The sequence below is a fragment of the Cavia porcellus genome, unplaced genomic scaffold (genome assembly GCF_034190915.1).
Source record: "Cavia porcellus strain 051 isolate PalLab524CR breed Dunkin Hartley unplaced genomic scaffold, mCavPor4.1 scaffold_20, whole genome shotgun sequence".
NCBI lineage: Eukaryota > Metazoa > Chordata > Mammalia > Rodentia > Caviidae > Cavia > Cavia porcellus.
The window spans coordinates 61,636,427-61,661,554 of NW_026947503.1; the positions used below are offsets into that span (position 1 = coordinate 61,636,427).

The following is a 25,128-nucleotide window of genomic DNA, read 5'->3' on the forward strand; positions in this document are numbered from 1 at the left end:
CAAGAGCTGGCCCTGAGCAATGTGTACCAGTGGTGAAACTTACAAATGTTAAAGTAAGCAGTGACCTTTATGTTGCAGTCATAAACAATGACCAGCTGGGGACTGCTTTGGTTTTAGAACTGATTTGCAAGGCTAGATTGCGCACCTATCAACTATCTGTATTTCTTGAATGAATAAAACAATAATCAAATGAACCACCAATAAGAAAAGAAACTAAACAACAACAACAACAACAGAAAAAACCACTTGGGAAATAATAGCATTTCACTGTTCATATAACAGTTGGGCGCACTTTAAAAAACTGGCTTTTCCATTCTGGAACCATGGTAGACCCAGTTCTAAGATGCACTTGCCCCTACCTAGTTTCTCTGAGCCAAAAGCACAAGTTCAGCAAACTACCAATGAGGAGCCAGAAACGCTGCCCCAGGTGGCCTCCCCCCTCTTCGCGCCTCTTATCTGTGCTCCCTCCCTCTGTTCTCCACTTCTGAAGTTTCTGAAATTTTAAAGAGAGGATGGAGCCCTGCAGGGTGCCCCTGCTCTGCCTGTGTGTTACTGAGGGTCCCAATAGCTTGCTGCTACTGTGTAAGACTGCTGTGTTAGACACCTGGTGTGGCTGTGCCACTGTGTGTCTCACGGTAATTGGTGAGCGACAGCCGCACTGTTTCTAGCTCCCGGCTATTAGGAGTCAAGATTCTAGGTATCCACACTGCAGTGGATGAGCTTTACTTCACTGGGGTGATGCCTCGCGTGCCTGTACGGTTGCATGGAGCGGGACTTTGCCAAGCTATTTCCAGAGCTGCTGGGCCGTGTTACACTGCTGTCAGTGAGGTGTCCCCAGCACAGCATGGTGTGGTCACCGCTTCTGCATTTGCCATGACCATCTTTCTCATACGCTGACCTGCGCGTGAATGTGCCCTAGCTGCAGCCTCACATGGGGAAAGGGAATGTACATCTTTCTCACTTCTCTCTTGGGGACCCACGTGGTTTTGCAATATTCTCAGGGCAGTCCTAAGCAGCCCACCTGCCTGCCCTCACACCCACAGTGCTGTACTTCACGGCGCTCTGGGAGAAGCCTCCTGCCCACTACATCCCAGGGACCGGGCAGCACTCACACCGCCTCTTTTCATTAGCAAAGCCCAATGGTGATGGTGATGGTAAATGACTTTTATCACAAGATATAAAAATCATAATTATATGGGTCTTTTCTTAAAAGAAACCCAAAACAATAACTTTTGAGTGTCTCCATTCAGTAATAAACAAGTCTTATAAGCATCAATGTGCAATAAACTCACATCAACTACAGCATAAAACCTGTAATTAAATGTAACAACATCTCTTCAAGATGACTTTAATTACCACAGGAAGGGGTATGCAGCGAAGATGAAAATCTACTGTGTAGATAGATGCTGGTTGCTAAATGTAGAAAAACACAGGCTGTCGAATAACTGGGTTTCCCCGGCAGACATAAAAGAGTTCCGTTCCTCGTATGAAGGCTGCAAAACCAATCAAGTCTCACTTTAGGAGAGGTCAATGCCTGCACGTGGGCTGCGCCCTGGGAATAGAAGTGAGGACCACCCATGTATGGGGTTGGTGCTTCTCGGGGTGACTGCCACCTGCACCCAGCAGCTTCCTGTGCAGGCAGGAACCGGCACCACCATCCTTCCAAATGCCTGGCCCAAGATGGGTGGAAGCCAAACTCTTCAGCAGAAACATAACACACAGGGCCACTGCCCAGTGCCCTCCAGGGGATGCCCCGCAAACACACCAGCTTTTGAATTAAAAAAATCAAACTATAGCAAACTAGCATACATCATAAGCTATGTTACCGTGAAGGATGAAGAAAAAAATGAGAGACAGGGGGAGCAAAGCCCAGAGCAGTGAGTGAAGGAGACCAAGGGCAGAAAGGGTGGGAGCGGGAGGCGAGGAACTGTTTGGCGAAAAGGCGCTGACTGGTCGTGGCATGGGGAGAGAGCATCCCTGCTTCCAGCAGAACATAGCTCCTGCACACCCCTGAACCAGGGTGACATTCATGGTGATTACAGTGCAGCAACTCCGCTTTTGAGGGTAACTTTAGAGTTACCCTCACACTCCGGTTCAGAAGGCTTCATTATTTCTATTTCTAACGACGGTGGAAGCGAGACTTTGCAGGCCCCCTCCTGTCTGTGAGCTGCAGCCTCACCCCAAGTGCTGCTGCCTGGAGGCGGCTCCAGGAGGGGATGAGGTGCAAGGCTGAACACAACTGCCTCTGGAACTTGGAGGCAAGGAGACAATGCTCCCTTCTCCCTCCCATGGCCCCCTGTAAGGTCACAGCAAGGGGCCTGCTACCCTGAGGGGCCCTCACAGGCCAGCATCTCCAGCTTAGACCCCACCAGGAGTTAGGGTCTGCTGGGTGCTGCTGGACCACTCAGGATGGCTGTTCTGGCAGCCCCATCAAAGACCAGAGTCGTCTTACATGCTAACTGCTGCCCTGCCTTTCAGTTTGGGGATTCTAACACTTGATTGGCTCATGAGTTTAGAACTGTGCAACTTGTGCCCGTGTGTGTCTCTAAGCTTCAGAACTACACTATGCACCGCGGCCCAAAGCTATCAGTGCCCGGGACTTCTCCTGAAGGCAGGCTGTCTTCTGCCATGCAGACACTGTGGTCACCTGGCCACAGAAACAGGAGATTGCTGCAGAGTCCAAAGTCAGCATGCCTATTGCCAGGCCCCACCCACTGCAGGAGGAAAACCTACCCACTGGACCGCGGTCCAAACTGCCTGATGGCCTCTGGGAGCATTGTGGGTGGTGACCTGTCACTGCATGCTCACGGCATGAGGGATTCGCCAAGGGATGGGCTCCTGGATACGCCAGGAAGCTAACACAAGGACACTGGTACTCAGGAGCATGGCACTCCTCTGGGACGCCAGGCTGTGCTCTGGACTGACACCTCCCGGATTGGTTTTCGAGGGCCTTATCAAACTCGCCTTGTTGGATCCTTCTAACCAGGAGGAGATCCTACAAGGCTGGCACTGCTCAGCTGACTTCTCACCTGAGACAGACAAGGGCGTGCACTTTCAGGGTCCATTCACTGGAGCCCTGTTCTGCCCCTACTCGGGGTCCCATTTTCCTATCCTCTGTATACTCCGCTGCTTCATTGTTCAGACTCAATGCCACCTAGTGTCCCTGTCAGCAAGACAGGATCAGGCTGAGCGCAATATCCTGCAGCTGCTTCCCAGAATGGAGGCACATGGAGGTGGCTGCAGAGGGCGCTACCTGAGAGCCAGCAGAGAAAGACGGCAACAGCAGCACAGGGCAGATGGTGCACCTCCCCTGGGCCTCCCCACCTCTGCATGGCTTAACCCAGCCAGCGACCTGTATGAAGCATTTGCAGAGAGCCCAGCACATGCCACAGGGGTCAGAAAGAAGAAAGCAGGTCAACAAGGAGCTGATTTTGGGATGAAAAACTATACCCAGAGCCAGAGATACAAGTGCCGCCCTCCAATCCCAGCACTTTGGAGGCTGAGGCAGGACTGAACATCTGAGGCCACCGTGGGTGCTCAAAAGACCTGTCTCAAAACTGTTTCAAAAAGCAGCCAGGGGTGGATGCTCAGTGCAGAGGCCCCAGCTCAGTCCCCTGCAGAGAGCCTGGCTCCTGGGAGACGAGGCCATCAGACCAACACCTGGCTCTGCACCACGCTGGTTTCCCGCCATGTAGAATGCCAATTTGTTTCTTTAATTTGTATTAATTTATAAACACCCCTTCAGATCCCACTTTATAAAATAAGAAATAGCAGCAGCACAGTGTGACTGAGGTCCCTGGAGGCGAGCACTGTTCCAGAGAAGCAGTGGGCTGAGTCACACTCCTGCCCTCAGTGGCAAAGGCCTGAGCTTCTTGGCGAGACCTGGGGAACTGGAGTAGGAGCGACCTCCACACTTCCGCACCTAGGACCATTTACTCCCCTGGTGCAGAAGCTATCACCTGGATCTGAGGTCTCCTGGCGTATTTCCTGAACCCTCATTGCAACCAGAAAGGAAGGCTGTGAGAAGCCCTGATCAGGAGGCACATTTGACACAGTGCCACTGCAGGCTTAACTTAGAAACACTCACATCAGCCTGTAAGTCCTTCAAGGAGAAAATCAGACGTGTGGCTCCCATCTCTAGCCTCAGCGCTTGGCAGGCTGAGGCAGAAAGACTGAGGCTGGTCTGGGATACAAAAGAGACAGAGTGACTGATATGCTATCAAAGCAAAGATAAACTGTCAGAATGGTCACTCTCCCGGCTTGTTTCTGGGAAGATTTAATTCCGCACAGTCAGAAAACCATCCATAGCTGGTGTGGCATCTCCCGCCTGTAATCCCAGCACTTGAGTGGCTGAGGCAGGAAGACTGCCATGAGTTCAAGGTCAGCCTCAATTACATAGTGAGACCTTGTGTCAAGGGGAAGTGGGAGGGGAAGGAGAAGGAAGAGGACAGCGAGGAGAAGTACTTCCTTCATGGCAGAAACCCAACACTAGGTCCTTATGCTCTAAAGACACAGAGCCTGGGCTCTCCGAGCAAGGACAGGAATGCCGGCTGTCAAGGTGCCTGCAGGCAGCCTATTTGGGCGCTGTTCTGGTGACTTTCCTATGCGCAGTGCTATGGACTAAGCAACACTCCTGACCATCTGCTGACTTTCAAGAAGGTCAGCAGAGGGAAAGGAAAGGTGAGGCTGCCTGGGAGTCACACAGCATCTGGAGGCAGAAGATACTTTTTCTAGGGGTGCAAATGCGTCCAAAGGATCGGGCGATAAGCAGAGGCGGCTGCAGGTGGGTAGCCCCAGATCTGGGAGCAGCAGTCAGTGCTTGGCCCAGGTGCAAATCACAATTAGCAGTTCTGGGCAGCCGGGAGGAGGTCAGCGGGAGGATGGGCCGCAGGGAGGAGGCTGGGAACACAGCCGCTCAGAAACCACGGCGACACAGTCCAACAGGAGACAACACAGCTGAAGGGGTGCGACTGGACAGATGCCGCAGGAGGGGAAGTGGTGAGTGAGATCACACTTGATTTCCAGACAGTCAGAAACACGTCTGGCATGGCTGGGAGTCAGTAAATACCGCTGAATGAGCAACCAGCTTAGATAGAGGGACTCAAAAAAGGCAGATGTGACCAGAACTTACAAGAACATTAAAACTGGCATAACCTTGTGATCTCAGCTTTTGGGAGGCTGAGTGAGAAGGATCACTATGAACTCAAAGCCTACCTAGGCTACATAGTGAAACCCTGTCTCAAAACGTACACACACACACACACACACACACACCACAAAAAACCAAAATAAACAAATTATGATTAGCTGGGTTTGGGAAGTGTCTTTCCGTATGAAGGCAAAACTGCCACTTTCTGTTATTTTTGAAATCCATCACAAAGCAAAGGCAAAGGCGGCCGTCCATGTTCTGGGAAAGCAGTCCCGGGCAGGGAAACACAGCTGCTGTCTCTGCCCTGGGCACGGTGGGACTGCTGGGAGGCTCTGGTCCTCTGCAGGTCACAAACGCTATCTTTTACAGAAGAACGACCCATCTCACCTCTGCTGTTTGAAGGCACAGTGAGGGAACTTTTTGCATCTAACTCTTCCCTTGTTTTTTTCCCTGCTAAGTGAAGAAAAAGGGCGAGGATGACCCTTCAAGGTCAGCTTTCCTCACAGCAGCCATCCCTGGGTCAGCTGTAGGAAGTGGAATCGAGTTCTGGTGGTTAAAATGAGGGCTCTGGGCCCCACAGCAGACCTACTGTCTGAACAGCTAAGAATCTGCGGATCTCGGCATGTGGACATTTCAAAAGGGCTCATTCTGTGACAGCCAGATTCAGGACTAGCAGTTGTTCTCCCAGGAGTTCTTAGCAGTTCTGCTCTGGGCAGACAGCTCCTCAAAGAGGCCCCAGCAGGATCACAAGCAACCCCATGGTCCTGTGTGGGTGCTTATATCGACCATGATACAACAGCTGGACTGGGGGATAAAGACAGGGTCCCTTGATGACAGTGACCTTCTCCATTGGCTTAGGTGTTCCTGAGAACTAGGGTGAGCCTGGCACTCTGTGCATGTGCAGGTATGGAGCCAGGCAAACGTTCCCAAAACGCACCTGGGAAAGCCACCAACCAGACCTGGTCCCCATGGGACAGGGTGGGAGCCCAAGCACCCTCTCTGAGTCTCTCCAGATGATGAGCCCATTTTGAATTTGTTTGCCCAGAGTGTTAAGAGTCGCTTCCTGACAAAGGATTTCAATGCAAACAGGTGGGCGCTGCCTCTGACCGGATAAAACCAGCTGGAATCTTCTACCAGCCTCCCTTGCAAATTACCCAGCAAAATCAGCAAGCTAATACTTCTAAGGTTACTCAGGGGAAGCTGTCTTCTGCTGATGTTTAAAATGTCTTAAACGCAAGTACACGAGGCTGGCTTTAGGCCTGGCTGTCAAGGCTGACAGTTGAGGAATGGTGGTTCTGATCTCCACCAGTTTCTCCTCTGAGGCAGCTGTGAAGCACAGACTGCTTCCGGCTGAGCCCTCACTAGGACTTTGGGCTGAGTAAGGCTTGAAGACGGGGAAGAACTCTGCCACTACAGAAATGTGCTCTTTCCTGAGTGCCAGCCCAGTCCTTCACCTCAAAGCCTGGCGATGCCCCTCTCCATCTGGGCTCCTGCCCTTCAGGACAAACCCTCAAAACCTGGTACTTTACAGTACAGTAAATACGCCTCAGTCTCCCTCGATAAAGAGGAAATGGGATCAGAGGGAAGACACCTCGGAGGCAGGCAGTGCATCAGGACCAATTGGGGAAGCTCAGGAAGACGGGGGGCGAGGAAGCCAGAGGTGACAAGCAGGACCGGCACTCACAGCACCCAACGCAGCACTCAGCACCCCACCCTGATCTGCTCAGCCCACCTCAAACTACACTGGGACACTCCAGTGCTCCTGAGCCAGGCCTCCTATGAGCCAGGCAAGCACTGTGCAGCGCCAGGTGTCTCTGGACTCAAGAGGGCACCAGTGGGAAAGCTCACCAGGGCCTGAGTGCAAGGCCTGGAGGACCCAATCAGCAGGGAGAGGTGGCACACACAGCACCCTGTTGCCCCACCCACAGGCCAGGGAAACTGAGGTGGGAAAGGGGAAACTAAGGTGGGAAAGGGGAAACTAAGGTGGGAAAGGGGAAACTAAGGTGGGAAAGGGAGACATGTGAACGTAGATCGACCCAGGCACACACTGAGACACCGGCGCTTTTCTCCAGGTGCCATGAGAAACCTGCTTCCTTCCATCTGGACTCTTCGGGGACGCTGATAGGTCAGCTGGGCATAGGTCACCTTGTCAGGATGGGTAAATCCAAAAATGGCTCTGGGGGAACAAACAATGCCCATGTGGATCACTCTCAAGAACCTGCCCCACCCCAGCAGTGACGTGGTGCAGAAAAGCCAGACAACTGGGGTGGCAAAGGAAGTCAGTGTGGGGAAGTCGGAGGAGGTGACAATGACCACCAGACCAGAGATGCCTGCAGCTGGCTCTCCGTTCTCTGCTCATCACTGCACTCACAAGAAAACAGCTGGAACTGTACACAGCGAGATTGTAACAGTAGGTAATTTTCCCTGCACACAGCATTACACTGCAGTATTGCCTTTCTCAGCAAGGAAAACTAAACATTTCACTTCACATGTGTCTCTGACCTTACCTGAGAAGACCTGCAGAGGTGAGCACACAGGGGAGGCGGACTTCCACTTCCTCCCCAGCCCTGCACCTCCACTTCCTCCCCAGCCCTGCATCGTCCAGGCCACCACCCGTGACAGTGGTTTCCTGCCCAGGCTTCTCTTCGCCCTCTCTCCTCACCTTCCTGTCAGAAAGCATTCGGACTGCTCCGTTCTCACTTGCTCTGTCTCAGCTCAAATGTGCCCAGTCTGACCCTGGGTGCACAGAGAGACAGACATTGTAGGGCCCACTGAACCTGGCCCAGGACTACGGAGAAATGCAAGAAGTAAAACCATTAGAAAATGTAATGAGTTGTAGATCTTGTTGATAATCGATCATGGATTGATTATACTCAATCAAACTATTAAGTCAACCTGTGAAATGGTTATACTTATTAGTACAGGAAAACTCTGAGTTAAAGTTTTGTACTACTAACTTTGCTATGAAATGTAATCTTAAAATTTCAGATAGCTGCACCCTGCACTAGATAAAACAGATTTGTGAAAAGTATGTTTTGTGTACAGTAAAATTAACCCTTCTGCAGCATACAGTTTTGTAAGTTTTAACTGTGAACTCATATACCCATTGCCATAATCAAGATACAAAACAATCAAGACAGCCCGCCTGGTGGCCCTCTGGTCCCTCCTCTCCAGTCTTGTCTCCCCAGGAATATCCCATAACCAGAACCTTGCAGTACATAGTATGGTATCTGGCTCCCCAAGCATGTGCATTTGCGACTATCTCATGCATGACTGCGATGAACACGTGACACGCAGTCTGCACTGTTCAGCAGTGCCCCACCAGTCGGTGGCACCAAAGTCTCTCCCATCAGCATAGGACACCCAGGCTGCTCCCAGCTCCTGGGAATTATGAGAACAGAGCTGATGCAAGCACGTGCGCAAAGGCCTTTATGGGAACACACTTCTGTTTGGGTGGACACTTCAGATGAATTTGTGAAAGGTCACTGTTGCAGCTATTGTTCTTAAGATATACCTTTAGGAGACGATTGAAAAAAATCCTGCCTTAAGTTATTTCAAAGTGGCAATTTAGCTGTTTTATAAGTTTAAATTTTCCTACACAGGACCTGTTTAAAATGTAAATGCCCCTACACTAGCAGAAGTTCACACTCTTCCTGTCCTCGCAGCCGTAACTCTGAAACACTGCATGTCCTTGGCAAAGCCACCCAACCCAAACTGTAACCCAAGCGTTTCACCAGCTTTCCTCCCTGATGTTAGCCAGAGGGAAAAGGGAGAAGACCCTAAGTGTCCTCATGCTCCTGACGTGATCGATCCTCTCACTTAGGTGATGCTAGTGCTGTTGTCGTAAGGAAGCAGAGATGACAAGCTTGTCCTTAGAGCGAGATGGCTCCGCAGACAGGCCCTGCACACACCCCAGGCACAGCTGCCCCAGGCACCCACATGCTCCTCACACGAGTGCTGTATGTGGGACGTCACAGCCCTGTGTGGGCAGGAACCCTGAGGGTTTAGAAGGGCAGGACAATTCCTGCAGATGTGACACTAAGCTTTCCATCACAAGCACACCCAAACGTGCAATGTCACAGTCACAAATATGTTTTAAAGACAGGTTCTCCTCTTAAGCTTTCTAGGAGAAGACGACTGTGTAACTAACCTATTTTGCTGTGATCACTGATAACCACAAAGCCTCTCTAAAATAAAGCAGGAAGTGGGACCGTCTGGCTCACTTCCGCCTGTGACAGGCACATGGTTTGGTGGGTTTCCACAGAACCATATGTTGCAATTTCTGGGCTGCTACACAGACAGTGGTAAGGTACAAATTCCTTTGAAATATTCTATCTCCATTCTAAATTTTTTCTATTTTTACCTTGGGATTAAAAGACAGGAACTGATGACTCTTCCATAGTCAGAATTACAGCCACAGATCAGGAACAAACCGATGTGTTCCTGCAAGGTGTAGGCCTGGAGACTTGTTAGATGTTGCTCCTTTCCTGCCTTCCAAGTTCTCCCTCGCTTAACCCTCAAAACAAAACAAAACAAAACAACCCTAGCTACCATCACAGGTGAGCTACATTGACATTCGAAAGCTGTGTTCATTTCTGGGGCTGAAAGTTCCTCATCTGCATCATGTGGTATTCTGCTTAAGCTGAGGTATGAATAAGACAGATGGACAAACACGGGGCTTGAGGGATACCACGCTGACTTTAATTAAAGTAGTGGCTTTAACTTAGTCCCCACAGGTCCAAAGCACACAGCTCAGTTTGCTCAGTGATGCAGGCAGAAGGGCCGATTCCCCGGAATCCTGCAGCGCTCAGCGGCACACTACGGGCCGGGTTCCTCCTGTTAACCCAGGAGCCTGACTGAGCAGCTCAGTGACCCTGTCTGAAATGAACTAGGTGGGAGGTGTAGCCCAGGGCTGGAGAGTTACCAAGCATGCACAAGGCCCTGGGCTTAAGACCCAATGCTGGGGGTGGTAAGTCTGATAGAAAAGAATTTGCTTCAGAAGGAAAACCACACTAAGAAAAAGAATGCACATGGTTTATAAAACAAGGTAATTTAAATATTAAAGTAAAAGGAAAGCTGGCTTCAGTGAGGCCCCGAGTCCTTTTGTTTCTTGCTTGGGTGGGCCACCTCTACGTCTAAAGAACATTTACCAAGATTCAGCCTACTCAACACCAGCTCAAGTGAGCGCAACTGCTTGCACAAGTTTTCACAGGAACACTGGCCACGAAACAGGGCCACGGCCCACTACACTATAACAACAGGAGGAAAAGACTGTATTAGCGAGGAGTATAGGACTTCATTGTGGGAGTAGTGGGGTCCATACTGCACCCCATGGGTGCATGTGCCAAGCCACGGTCCTGCGGTCTGGCTCATTATATATACCCTGGAAGCTTCCAAAAGTCTCTCAGAGGGACCGCTACATGAGCCCACACTGAATCACCATGTAAAGCGATACCTGAGGGTGGACAGGTCAAGCCTAGGGCAAGCACACTTGCACACCCTAGCTCTCTCAGGCAGGAGACCTGGAAGCTGGGACACTCCCAAAGCAAGGTGCGTGCCTAGATCTCGGTTTCCAGGTAATGTTCAGAATCAATGAAAGGAACCAGGTGCAGCTGACTTCAGGCTCTGGGCAGGGAGACCCTGCTCTCCCAGAGTACGTGTAGAAAGTGCTCCCAGCCAAAGGGCCAAGCATGCTCTGGGAACACAGGAGGCAGCCCAAAGGGGTCCCGGGGCTATAGCTAGAACCATTTGAGCAATGGTAACACTGAATTATAACCCAGGGACTAACACAAATGTTCATGAGTCCACACAAGTATAAATAAAAATTAATAAAGTAGGTGAGGACAGTTCTTCTGAAAGATGAATTCCAACTATGAAGAACAAGTCACCCGTGATGATCACAACCTGTCAAGGGATGTGTGACACTGTGGGTGACAGCGAGGACAAACAGGCTTCATGTTCTCCTTAGCACTCCCAGACACAGACTCCTTCCTACAAAAGGAAAACCCCAGCTCTGCCACAGAGAAACCGGGCCACTCCACCACATGACCAAGAGAAATGTCACTTATCACCAGGCATTTCCACACCAGGAACTCTCTGAGATGATGTGCTGAAAGAACACGTCACTTACATGTTTCCTTGCCAAGATGTAACCTCAGTCTAAGGACAAAACAACACCAGACGAACCTGGAGGAGAATGCCACAAAATACCCAACGAGCACGCATGGAAACGTCCCATCCATGGAAAAGCCAGGAAGGTCCAAGGCACTGTCACAGATAGGGCAAGCACAGAGGACACATGACAACTTGGGGACAGGACTAGGGGCTGCATTCTGAAATGGGGTTTCCTTGAAAAAAGCCTGCATGAGGCCGGGAACTAGGTCCTAAAAGTAGAGCCGAGCTCTTCTGGGCTGCTCTGCTACCTGTGTCGGTCCAGAGTCCAGGGAGAGCTCAGCAGGGCTGCTGGTGACCCCACTGAGGTCACATGTCACTCCAGCCACACAGTCCTGGAAGTCCTGGAGGAACCCAATGGTCTCCATGCCCTATGACTGGTGAAACTAGTAAGGCCCCCAAGGACCTCAGAATGTCGAGCTATCTCAAACTGCCTGGTAACTGGAGGAAGCGGATCTGCTCCCAAGGCCCTCCTGCTTCTGTGGAGACAGAACAGAGTTGGAGAAAGTGACGCTTCCCACTCCCTTCCTGCTTCACTGGATCTGAAGGAATGACTTCTCCCAGCATGATCTCGACCTAGTGACTCTGAGCTCTGGCTCTGTGTCTCTGAGGGAAACAAAGGTGACTGAAGATTTGTGCAATCCCAGTGCCCCTTGACCAGACAGCCTCTCCCATGCAGGTCAGGTGGAGGACAGCATGCTGTCACTGGTGGCATAGTGACATTACACAATCTGTCAGGGCTCCCAAGATCCACTGGGCACAGATGGGCCCTGAGGTGGAGGTGGCACAGCCAAGGCACACAAAGTTCTGAACGTAATTTCACCACAGAGCTAAAGCCACGCTGTCATACAACAGCAGGGTGATTTTTAAAATCATCCTTTGAGAAATAGCTCCCCTGTAGTGTCCTAAGAAATCTGGAAGGCTTCAAGGAAGAGACAAAGAAATCTTGTTCTAGAACAAGACTCAAAACCATAAACAGTATCAAAAATTGCCATGTGTAGTAGAACACACATATGACCCTAGCCTACTCAGGAGGCTGAGGCAGGAGGATCACTATGAGTTTAAAGCCAGCCTCGACTACATAGTAAGTTCAAGGCCAGCCTGAACTACACAGTGAAACCCTGTCTCAAAAACAACACACACACACAACCTAGAAATCATTCTACCTTCAAAATGATGTAAGACATATAAATGTAATACATGAATGGTCTAAAATCATATTTCCTTCCAAAAGGGTGAGATTTGTAATTAGAAGCGTTAGAGAGTCGTGTTCAGTTCTAGCCCAGCCCAGGTGCCAGAGCCCTGGGGCATCTAAGGACAGAGCTGGGACTCTGAGGGGAGTTTTATTTGCAAATGCAAATAAAAATTATTCCCAAGCATCTACTGGACTCAGGTGCTGCATGACAAAGAGGTCTTACTGGCTAAAGGACTAGGACTGGTTTCCTATGGATTCTTGGTGCTGGGTGGGCTCTGCGCAGGTGCCTATGCACATGCGCTCTTGCTGCCTCCCCTAAGGAAAACAGATTCAGCACTACGAGGCCTGAGCAAGACTCTTCAGATGGTCCGCACCTCCAAGACACCAGGTCAGGACTGCTACCCACGCAGAGGTGCCCCACACCCGCCTGGCGGGGTTAACCACGTCCCAGCCTTGTGCTGTTGAGGCTGCAGCACAGTTTCCGTAGTGGGTGGGCACTCAGCTCACACGTGAGACAAGCGTGCAGGGGCTCGGCCCCAGCACCCACGGGTGCTAGAGCAGGTTGCCTGGCACCCTGCTAGTGCAGGAGGGCGGAGAGCGAGGAGAGAGCTCAAAGACGCCCTGAGGATGAGCTCTGATGCCCTTCACCTGTCTCCGGTGGGTGGCGTGGGACTGGTTTTGGATCTGTGTACCCTGTGTCCCAGGATTTCGGCCTTGTGCTAAGGTCAGGTCCCCTCAGTCACCCCCCCATTCCAGCCAATATGAAGCACAGAGTCCCAAGTCGCCCTGCAGCGTGACTCATGTGGTACAAGCGCGTTGAGCTTTGTGGGGTGCCAGGTCCCCGAGAAAGCACCCAGAAGACGGGAGGTTCTGCCTGCCCCGCACCCCTGCCCTGGGAAGCACAGGCATCTTCTCTGGCTCTGCCTCCTGAGTCGGCAGCAGCCCCAGGGAGAACATGACACGAACTGAGAGGGCCTCAGAAGGCCGGGAACCTGCGTACAGGCAGTGAGGTCCACTTCTGCACCCCTGCTGCCATTCAGCACAGCATACCCCGCCCCACAGCACTGGCCACCCAGAGAACTGATACTTCTCCTGGGTCAGGGTGACTCGGGACATGGACTTCGAGCAGGAACACAGGGGAAAGCTGTTAACACAGCCTCAGCACACGGCCTCTGACTTCTCTCTGGACATCACCGCAGCAGCGACCTGCCGAAGATGGCTTGCATGGGGGGCCATGTACCTGACCTTTTCACCTGTGGGCCTAAGCCCCGCGTGGGGCTCCCACATGGAGAGCTCGACAGCAAGCATGGGCCTCAGCTGCTGCCGACCCCATCTGCACAAGAGCCCACATATGCCATGGCCAGGCATGCAGTGGGCGCCAGCATCTGTGTGCCCTTCAAACTTGATCTGACCTGTGCTCACCAGACAGTGTCAACACTTATTCAGAAACTGAGTTTATGCTTTTCATAGAAATGGTTACCCTCAATTTTCTACACATCTTTGAAGGCATTTATTTCACTTTTTTTTTCTGAGACAGGGCCTTGCTATGTAGTGCCGGATGCCCTTGAATACATCATATAGCCCAGCAGTCCTCAAATTCATGGGGATCTTCCTGCCTCAGCCTCCTGAGTGCTGGGATTACAGGCATGTGTCACCATACCTGGCTATGTCACATTTTTAAAGGAAACTCTGTGGACAAAAAATTCAAATGATTTGTATTTTTCTCCACATTGCTTTCAAACTCACAAAAAGATCTTTACACAAGCACAGAAGAAATGGACTGCAGGTACTCGTCTCTGCCCTACACCCAAATAAAAGGTCACTTCACAAACATAGTTTAGCTTTCAAAAAATTTGGCTAACCATAAAAACCATAAAATTTTTGAATAACTTTTATACCTCAACTACTACAGTGAGACACAAAGAGAAACCAAATACTTTTTTTTTAGACAGGGTCTCACTCTGTAGTTTGGACTGCCCTTGGACTCGAAGTGATCTGCCCATCTCAGCCTCCCAGGTGTGGGGATTAAAGGCATATGACACCAAGCCTCGCCATATACATTACTTTGAACTCTTTTTTTTTAAAATTCTGTTTAAAGCAACTTCAGTTTCTCTCCCAGCTAGAAAGCTGTGACTTGTTAAATACCAACAAAAGGAAGAGGTAGAGACTAGCACAGAGCCACGGGAGAGGCGGGTAGCCCAGGACGTAAAGTCTGTCCAGCGCACTGCAGCACTGCACTGTCCAGGGCCGGAGCCGGGCATGCAGCAGCACTCAAAGGAACTGCACACCTGCTGGGACAGGCCAGGCACTCACCAGGAGACCCGGAGGGGCCTTGCCGTGGTAACCACGTCCGCTTTGGCTGACGGCGCTCTCCTCTTCACTGTCATCATCTAAGTAAAACATCTTAGGGTGGCAGCGGCCCGTGAAGCATGTCTCCTCCCCGAGCCCAAGGGGCCCTCAAAACGGAAAGTGCTCTGCTGACAGCTGAGCACTGCTCTTAGCAGATGCTGGGACAGAGGTAAACTGAAAGGAAATGGTTCAAGAAAAAAAGCAATGCACACACAACTTCACCAGTGCGATTTGCTCAGAGCACCCAACCCCTGCTCTGAGGAGATAAGCATGGCCTGGGACACCCAGCTGTATTTTTACACAGATAGGCTCCTGGTCCCGCCCAATCACAGGACAGCCACTGCTGCTTCCATCACAGGACAGGGATTGAGTTAATGATTCCCCAAAGCAATCACATTCTCACTTTCAGAAATCACAACAGCTTTACTTATGGAAAGGCAATCACACGTGATCCTATCTCTTCTGGGGGCCAGGGCTTTCCCAGAGCCAGCCAGGGAGCCCAGCTCCTGGCTATCTTCACTGCATCACACGGGCATGACCCAGTCTTTTTCAGGACTCTGAGACCAGGGTGCTCAGCACTGTAAATAACAAACATCGCTGACTGTGCCTCCAGAGTATGACAGTGCACATCACCAATAGCCCTGGAGTGCCTCGCATGTCACCCTCAAGTAGCTTTAGCTCAATTCTTTCAATAGCCTGGAACATGCAGCACACAGACAAGCTGTCTCACATGTTCACATTAAATCTGCTTTACTCAAGCCATCTTCCAGCACTGCCTGTTCACCACAGCCGCCGCCAACCATGGGCGGTCGTGTACCTCTGCGCACCAACTGCTTGGTGCTCCAGGTGAAGTTGGCCTCTGAATTTGCAGATTAGGGTGAAAAAAGGTGAAATAACTCAAACATTTTTATATACAACACCTTTTAAATGATCACATTTTTATACCGCCGTGTTAAACCAGATATTACAGTTTCCCCCTATTCTTTTCACTTGACCACTGGCGCACACCTGGCGCTGCTCCAGGGCCAGAGATCCTGTGATGGGCAGGAAGAGACAAGGACAAGGACACCAGGCTGCCTATCGGGTGGGGGACAGGGCCCAGCACCACCCACAGGGTACAGTGAAGCCCTCTTCTACCTCCAAATTCCATAAACAGACCAGATTCCAAATGTCTGGCCAAGTAAGGGGGTGGAGTGTTTGATACAGCAGCACAACACCAAACCACAGAGCAAAATGATTCTGAGTGGCAGAGTTAAGACCTAATTTAATCCCTTAGAAACAGGAGAGATTGTCTTGCAGCTGACACAGGTTCCCACTCGCTGAGCCACCTGACGGGCAGGGGCAGGGTGGGGTTGGCGCCCAGCCACGCAGCCCTCTGGCCTCCTCCACCACTGCAGCGGGGTCCCTGGTGTCAGCATCCCAAAAACCTTACAGTGAGTACTGCATGTGGGGAAAAGTGGAGCAGGAAATGAGGAGGTCAAGGCAAGGATGCAACGGGCAAGACCAACACCCTGCGGAATGAATCGAGGGAAAAGGAGACATTGGAACCTGTGCAGAGATGTGAGGCTCGTGCACGTGGCAGGCAGGAGGGCGAGCAACTGTGGGAGGGGCCAGGTGGGAAAGAGAAAGAAAAGTCTTATCTTAACCTACTGCAAATGGAAGGAAACTGAGGCACAGAGGGCAGGCCAGCAGGTGGGTGACATGTCACCCACTTAGTTGGCAGAGTCCTCCCAATATCTGGCTCAGCCGCAACCCCAGGAGGACATGCCAGGCACAGGGGAGGCAGCTGACAGGAATCAGGAGGGGCGGCAGCCCAGGGGCAGAGGGCTGGTCCACTTGTGGCCCCAGCAGCCCCTGGGCCTCCTGCCTGTGTGGCCTTGGGTCATGGACGATGATTCACAGAACGCTGTGCCCGCAGGAACATGCATCTTGGACCATGAGAGGTGAGCTCATCGCCCAGGCGTCACTGTCACCACCAGGCACACCTACGGCCTCTGTGCTGACCCAGCAGAGACCTGACCTCCAGCCGGGACCCAGTGTTCCGTACCAGCCCCACCTGCGTGGCACTTGCCAGTTGATCGATGTTAAAGCCACAAACAACTTCAAAGGAAGGTATCATCGGACTTCTCTCCAGGCTAAAGTGAAAGTAACAGGCTAAATTTAACTGGAAAAAACCTTTTACTTGGTAAAGCAACTTCAATGATTTTTCTTTTTAAAGGTGAGCTGAAGGCTATCTTTTCTAAGTCATGAATTTTTCAAAATATTCTATCTTAGAGAAACAAGACCAAAAAGCCAGGATTACCACTTACTCAGATCCACAAGTGATAACAACTCTAAGTAAAATGCAGACCTTCCTGTTTGCTTTCCCCACTACCGATCCCTGAAGCACAGAAGATGAAGCTGAAAGAATTGTTAAGTGTAAGGAGCTGCTCAGAACTTCACTACCTGAAATTTCCTTATTTGAAGGTGTGCCGAGTTAGCTCAACAGAGATGTGTTTACCCTGCCACCTGTTACCATTTGTGATAGAACACAAAAACAACCGCCCTCCCCCTAGTGGCCACATCATGGAATAGCAACACCGCCTCCATTACCAACGAAGGTGACACATTTTTAATCACTAGTAAAAAAATCATGGCAAAAATATTTTTAAGGCCTCAGTTACAAGCAACTTCATAATCTCTACCATAAGCATCCCACAGTGGAGAAATTAACTCAGGGACAGTTCTGCATTTTTATGACCAAGGGACTTGCCTGAAAAAGGACCACAAAATTGACACAAATTTTCTTTGAATTAACAGTCACACAGTTCCCTAAGTGCTGAAATACACTATGTGTATCTTTCTGTAACTATGAAAACAGCCCCAAAGGGACCCATAGCCAGACAGGGACTGGCAGGGAAAGCCCTGTCCCTGCCCCCGGAGGGGTGACCGGTCACCAGTTGACGGTGGTATGTCCCGCCCAGGGCCTGGCACTGCACAACGTGCTCACGGTGCCCCAGGCCGGCCCACTGATCTGCGCATCGGTGGCCACACAGGAACGGAGAGGGAAGACAGGATGTCTTCTGAGGTCAGAGGACACAAACCTCAGGGAAGACTCCTTATTCACCTTTGGTGATAGGTCCATGTTTCAACCTGACAACAGTGACTGGCCAAAGTTTCCTTCTATCAAATTAAAGGGTTCATAGATCACATTTCTGGCTTAGGACACCCTTAGAAAACAGGCTGCACACTCTGGGTTAGGGAGCCTAGGCCAAGCACATTTCCAAGGTCTGATCCCATTGACGTGACTGTTTTATTTTATTATTATTTTTTGTGCCAGGGATCAAACTCACGACCTTGTGCTTGTGAAGCAGGCCCTTGCACCACTAAGCTAAGTCCCCAGCCCAATGCAACTGTTTTAGACTAAGCTTCCCCTTAGTCTGTCAGGACGAGACAGGCAAGACTGAGCCGGGCACCCACAAGCACTGAGGTTCACACAGCCAACACCAGCAGAAAGTAGCCCTGCTCAGGCAGAGCTGCTGGGCCTGGGTTGCTTTGCTGGGGACCTGTTAACTCTGAGACCGTCCTGTGTCAATGCCCATGGTCCCCTGCTTCTTCTCTGAATGAGCAGCCTGCAGGTGATGCACAGGAGCGACAGGCTAAGAGCACTAGCTGCAGCTCTGTCACCTTATTTCATTTAAAATCACGTAGTCCTGCTACACCAAGTCCACTGCTGTCCAACAACACAGTAATTGGAGTGTGGCACTTTCCTCTCTCTAGAAATAAATTACATGCCATTAATGCCGAGTAAGGGCCCCCTCCGCATCTCGACAGAGGCCTGGGACTGGGCACAGGGGGCCTCTTCCTATTCACGTCAGAAACCAGCTGAGGGAAGCTGGCCTGGGAAACCAGAAGAACGAGAGCTTGTCCTTCCGCTGACAGAATTCAAAGAAAGCGGAACAGTAACCATCACAAATCACATCACGGGACAGCTTCCTTGGGGATCCAGCCTGTTGGCTGCTAGTGCCACACTGCTGTTAGTGCCAAGCCTTCTGCCTGCTGGGTGGACAATCCGTCCCTGACCACTTGAAACACTGGAGACGGCTGCAGTGTTTGGGGACCATGACTTCTTCCACCTCTTCCCAACAATACCTAAAATTTGCATTTTAAAATACTGGTCATTAGCTAGGACTCTCCTTCCTGCTCCTGAGGTGGTACAAAATCCACCACTGTACATGGAAACCAGGCACTCGGTGGTGACCTTCCGGAAGTGCGGTTCCTGGGACACATGGTAATTCACAAACAGTACTAATAAATTCTCGAGGACCCAAGAGAGAAGCCACCTGCCCACACAGCGGCTGGTGAAGCAAGAGATCCTGGTGACTGCACACACCCAGGTCTCACTGACTGCGGAGCCCAGCTCATGGCCACACTGCTGATGTCCACTTTGCCAGCCAAGCAGCCACGAGTGCTGCCGTACTCACTGTCCTGCCAGGTGGACGGATGCCAGCGTGCAGCGGACATGACCAGTCTACAGCCTGACCTGCACCCCGCAGTGAGCTCTCACTTCGATTTCTTCTCTCAAACTTCTGAGCTTCTCCACCTCTAATTGCATCCCACCGCTAACAATTGCCCAGAATGGGAAATGGTTTGTATTCTTGCACACAGGTTTACTTGTGTTCTTCAGGAAATCAGGAACACAGTGACTAATATATTCTGCAAAGGGAATAATAACTTAAGGAACTCACTTTCACAATATTTAAGAAATTCTAATGTTACATATAGGTCAGTTTCTGGTAAAATTTAAATTCTAAAAAATCTGAATTCTTAGATTATTGTTTTCAGAAGCTGAATCTACCTAATTTGATTTAAAGTTCTACCATGACACACAGAGAAGAAAGCAGTAACGTTCAGTTTTATAATCCTCGCATGCAGGATTAACACACACCCTGGGACTACACCAGTGAAGACAACCCATGCACTGTGGGTCATGCTGCTACCCTCGGGCGCCAGGCTGGCAAGGTCTAACCCTGTCCTCAGCAGCAGCGCACATGCAGCCAAGAGGCAATCCACAGGCAGCAGTACCAGAGAAAGTGCCAGGGTGACGACGCCCAATCCACATGGAAGGGAAGGGCTCCTGAAGCAGGCTGGCGAGTGAGTATAAACATCAATAGCCTTCGCAACAAACTGTCACTCAGGTTTCCACAGGTCAGTCAGTTTCTGAATATGAAATGGAGTAGGTAATTCAAGCTAAGTGTTCAAGCTAAGTGTTCAGGTGGACGACTGTATTTCTTAATTTCTAAACTTAATTTTATTTTTTTGGTTCGGGGGATAGAACCCATGTCCGTGCGCTTGCACGTGCGCTTATGCCGCTGAGCCAAATCTCTGGCTCTAAACTTATTTTAAAGGCACAATGATGAAAAAATGAAGTAGTGGCATAAAGACACACACAGCAAACAGTGGAACAGAACTGAGAGTCCAGAAATAACCCACCACCTGTGACAAGGATACAATCAATTCCAACAGGAAGGAACAGTCTCTTCAACAGACTGATGGTGCTGAGACAGCGGGCTTCCTTTCAGAAGGAAGTCAGAGCACACACAAAAATTAGACCAAAATGGATGAATAATATAAACATAAGAGCTCTTAGAAGAACGCATGGATAACCATCATGATCTTGGATTTTGCAATAATTCTTAGATATGACACCAAGAACATGAGTGAAAAAGCAGATAAACTGGACATCATTAACATTGAAAACTTTTGCACCAATTCTCTATAATGAATGTGATCATTATACCAAAAAACGCCACAATAAACTTAATTAAAAAATAAGTAAAATGTAAAACTTTTTTGCATCAAAAAAAAGACAATCTATGGAAAATTATTTGCAAGCCATATATTTGGCAAGAGTTCAATATCCAAAATATATAGAGCTACAATTCAACAACAAAAAACACCTTAAAATATGGGCAAGGGATTTGAATAAAGGTCTCTCAAAGAAGATATATAAACAGCCAACACGTACACGAAGATGACACCATTAATCACCAAACCCGATGAGATACTACCTCACACCTGCTAGGATGGCCACAGTAAAAGAACAAGGAAATGCAGTACTGGCAAAGAACAGAGAAACTGTCTTGGTGCACTGTTAGTGGGAATGCAAACAGCGCTGCCGCTGTGGAAAAGGGTTTGAAGGTTTCTCAGAAAGCAGAACACAGAACTGCCATGTAACCCAGCAATCCCTCCCTTGGCAGTTACACAAAAGAACTAAAAACAGGGCCTGGAACAGATGTGTGTACAGTCATGTCCACAGCAGCACTGCTCACAGGAGCCCAAAGGAGGAAACACACAAAGGTCACCTTAAGCAGGCAGCAGAATGCACTGGGGTATTAGGTGTGGAAACACGAGTCCTGGCACATGCAGCACTGCTGAGCCTGAAAACACGCATGGTGGAATAAGCCAGACACACAACAAATGATTCCACTCACAGATAGCTAGGATAAGCAAATTCACTAACAGAAAGAGACTGCAACGAGCTGCAGTGGTGCCACCGGGGAGACTGAGGCAGAGCTCTGAGTCCAGGATTTGAGACCCAGACAAGACAGCAAGACTCCCCCTCAGGGAAAGGGAAGCAAGCAGATTAGAGGTAACAGGAGACGGGGTGCTGAACAGGGAAGTACTGTTCAATGACAACAAAGTTTCTGACAGGGTCAAGGAAAAGTTTTGGCAACAGTGGTGATGTCTGCAAAACATTTAAAAAATAATTAATGCCACTAAAATTAAAATTACACATTGAAAATGGTTACAAGTTTTGCATTAATGTTTCATCATGGCAAGAAAATTATGCAGTGAAATGTTCATTGAAATCCTAATGCCAATATGACTCAGAGTGGAAACCAGTGTATTAATTCTTGGCTATAAATATGATCTACTAGTCCTACGCCATCGCTAACTTGTTATATCACTTAAGCAAGTACTGAATGTCAGTGCCTTCAATTTCATCTAAAAACAAACTGCTTTCCTTCATTGGTAGTAGGGTACTTCTGGGGTGGGGAACAAGCAGATCCCTGCACTCTGAAGACTGAGGCAGGAGGATCACAAGAAGCCCAATCCGGCCTGGGCAACTTAGCGAGAATCCATCTCAAAATTAAGAAATAAACTGATAAATTAAGGGCCATGGTTACAGCTCAGTCCAAGGACCTGGGGATCAATCCCCAGTATCACAAAAACAGAAAGAAAATTTGTGTATTATCTTCAAGTACCCTTCTATGTAAAATAATTTGCCATGGAAACTAGTTTCATGAATGCTGCTTTCTGCTAAATAGAAACCTAGTTTTCACCATGACTACGATGATCCTGCAGCCACAACTCACTAACTTTCATTCTGTGTATCTTGTGTACCACGGAGCTTCTTCTGTCAAAAGCACCACACTGCACCAAAACAAATCCACACAATCAACCCTGATTCCTAAACCAAGCTGCTATGCTCTAGTGTAAGCCTGAAGGACAGTCCCATGGTCTTTTGTGCTGCACTCACATCCCTCTCAGCTTTGGGAACTACTGTGTACACCAACAGTACATGCACGGAGCACACACATGCGCATCACAGCCACACAGTCCATGTCAGAAGACCTGCTAGAAAGAGCTCCACTCTAGTCCAAACTGCTGTCTGAAAACAGCCCGCGTGCAGGCGGCACACACGTGCACGCCCACGCTGACAGGATGCTGCTATGGAGATAAAGCAGTGAACCGATCTGTGCCCGTACCGCCTCAGGCCTGGCTCCTGACTCCAGCCTGGAGCAGCTGTCTGTATCACAAATCCGTGCAGACAGACACACTGTGTCCCTTCTTTCAGACCTTTGGCAGCATGCAGTGGAGCAACAAGTGGCTCCCCAGCTGCTGCACCTTCATGGCAGCCTGGTGTGGCAGGCAGCAGTGGGGTCAGGCGCATGGCTGCCGCCTGAACCAGTGGCTCTCCAAACCTCCCACAGCCACATGCCACAGCTTTCCCCATCGCTGCCACAGCCAGGACTGCCTCCTGCCACTGCTGAGCATGCCTGGGAGCACTGCCCGACACAGAAGCACCATTAGAGAGGGGCCCCTGCCACTGCCAGCTGGGGACACACGCGCCAGCACCCCACACCCAGGCTGATAGCCTGCCCCATGGATGCAGGTCCCAGCACCCATCCAGGGATGATGGCAAGGAGTGTGCCAGGTGGCCCTGGAATGACCTGCTCCTGAATAGATGGCTCTCTGCCTTCTCACAAACAAAGAAACAAGCGCTGAATACTCAAGACTGAGGCACAGCAGGGGCTTCCAAGAGGATTGTCAGGCTCCTATTGAGCAGGGGCCCAGGAAAGGACGCACGTGACTTGGCACACCTTGGTGCCCAGTGCTGTTCATAGTGCTGCGCATCAGCCTTAGGGGGCCCTGACCTGTCCTCTCCCCAGATCCTGCTCTGCCTCTGTACAGACAGTGTGCATCCAACTCATGTCAGGCACAGTGGACGGACCAAGGCACATGAGTCGGAAGCACCCCAAGGGCACATGCCAGGCCAGCATGCACAACCCTAACAATCCCGTCTCCATGTTCCATGGCAGGAAGCTGGTCACAACTGTGCTCCACAGAGTCCTACTCAACAGGAATCTGCCACTTCTGAATGCCATAGCAGCCACTCCATTGACACAGATCTCTCAAGAATGATCTCAAATGCGGATGCGACCCAGCATAAAAGTCAGTGCATTCTAGGGTCACAGCTCTAATAATCCAAACACAAAGGAAATCCACGTCTTCCACACATGTCTCACAGGATACAGCTTTGGAGGACTTTTTGTTATTTCAAACTCCTATCTGCTGTGAAGGGCAGAGATTTTTCACCACTGAGTACAAGGGAGGCTGTGCAAGGCTCTGAGAACAAGGGGAAGATGAGAGGAGTTTCCAAACATTTCCCAAAACCACATTGTCACTGGGAATGTGCATCGCTGATAATACAGGCTGTGCAGGTTGGCCAGGTGACTATGGGGCCAAGAGGCGGTGATCTGCATCCCCAGAAGGCAGCCCCATCCCACCTGTAGCCTGGGGGGCTCTGGAAGATAGGATGGCTGTGGGGCAGAGTGTGCCTGCCCTAGTGACACCCAAAAGCCAGCTGGTATTCCCTGCCCAGGGTCCAGGGAGATCCCAGGAGCATTTTCAGAAATGTAGGCAGCCCATCTTAGCTCCACCCAGAGCCAGCCTGGCCTGGGGTGGGCAGAGGGAGAGGCTGTGGGGACTGCGCCCTAACATCTGTACCTCTGCTGCTAGCTCGGCTGTGGCCTGGATCCGTACAGCTCCCCAAAGAACACTAGGAGCTGGGGCAGCAGCACTGTGCATGCAGGCCAGGGCACCCCAGGTGTGGGGCACAGGAGGATGCTAAGTGGTGACCCAGCTGACAAGACAAGCACTGATCCTTGCAGTGCTCACATCCTGAGCAAGCAGAGAAGCTGCAAACCCGGGCTAGCAGGACGATGCTGCCAGATGATGGAGAGCAGGTAGAGGCACCACAGAACCCCAAACAGGAAAGTGTAGGGTAGAGTATTTTTAAAAAGAGGGGAAATGTGTCAGGAAGGCCCATGACCAACCCCAACAGAGAACAGGCAGGAAGTGCTGGCCTGGCTGACAGCACCCTAGGACCGGGCCATGACCCCACAGGCAGGGCTGGGCTGCCCTACCCTGAAGCTGTTTTGCCAATCTCTCACTCGCTTCCGAAACAAAGCAGGAGTGAATCAAGGTGACTCAGACGCCAAGTTATTAAACATTGGAACCAGCAGAAACTTCAGCGGTCACACAAGTCTGAACAGGAATCTCCAGCTGTAATCTAAAAATTATTTCCTGAGGGTTTCTTTCTGATTGGCAGAAGACTGATATGACTAAAAGCACCTTTTAAAAAGATGACAAGGGCGAAGGAAGACTGTTAGGCAAGATAAAGGGAGTGTAAGGGTGGGAAACGGGGGAATGGATATGAACAGAACTTGTTATATGCAAGGAACTCCCCAGAAAGAAGTGAAATAGGAGGGCAGACAGGGTGTACGGGGTAAAAATGATTAAGGTACACTATGTGCCTGAATGTACAAATCTGTTGAAACACAACCCCTTATTCTGGTACCAAGCATGGAACCCACAACCTCGCACTTGCCAGGCAGGCGCGTATATCGCTGAACTAAATCTCCAGCTTAATCTTCTGTATAACTGATATACATTAATAAAAGGGGATGTGAAGAAAAGAATTACTGTCATGAGACAC

The 25,128-nt window shown here is 50.2% G+C and overlaps 1 protein-coding gene across 4 annotated transcripts in view; it reads right to left on the minus strand.

The window, feature by feature from the left end:
- The window catches only part of Lpin2 (lipin 2), a 67,492-nt gene that overhangs the window by 31,872 nt on the left and 10,492 nt on the right, over positions 1–25,128 (minus strand). The window contains exon 1 of one of the 4 annotated variants that reach the window (XM_023562721.2): positions 14,829–15,126. The exons of 1 other annotated variant lie outside the window; for it this stretch is intronic. In XM_023562721.2, the coding sequence (XP_023418489.1) occupies positions 14,829–14,918 (90 nt within the window). In that variant the 5' untranslated portion in view covers positions 14,919–15,126. Of the gene's footprint in view, positions 1–14,828; positions 15,127–25,128 lie in introns of those variants that run through there. 2 more of the 4 variants (XM_063231902.1, XM_013146701.3) reach the window with 2 other exon arrangements.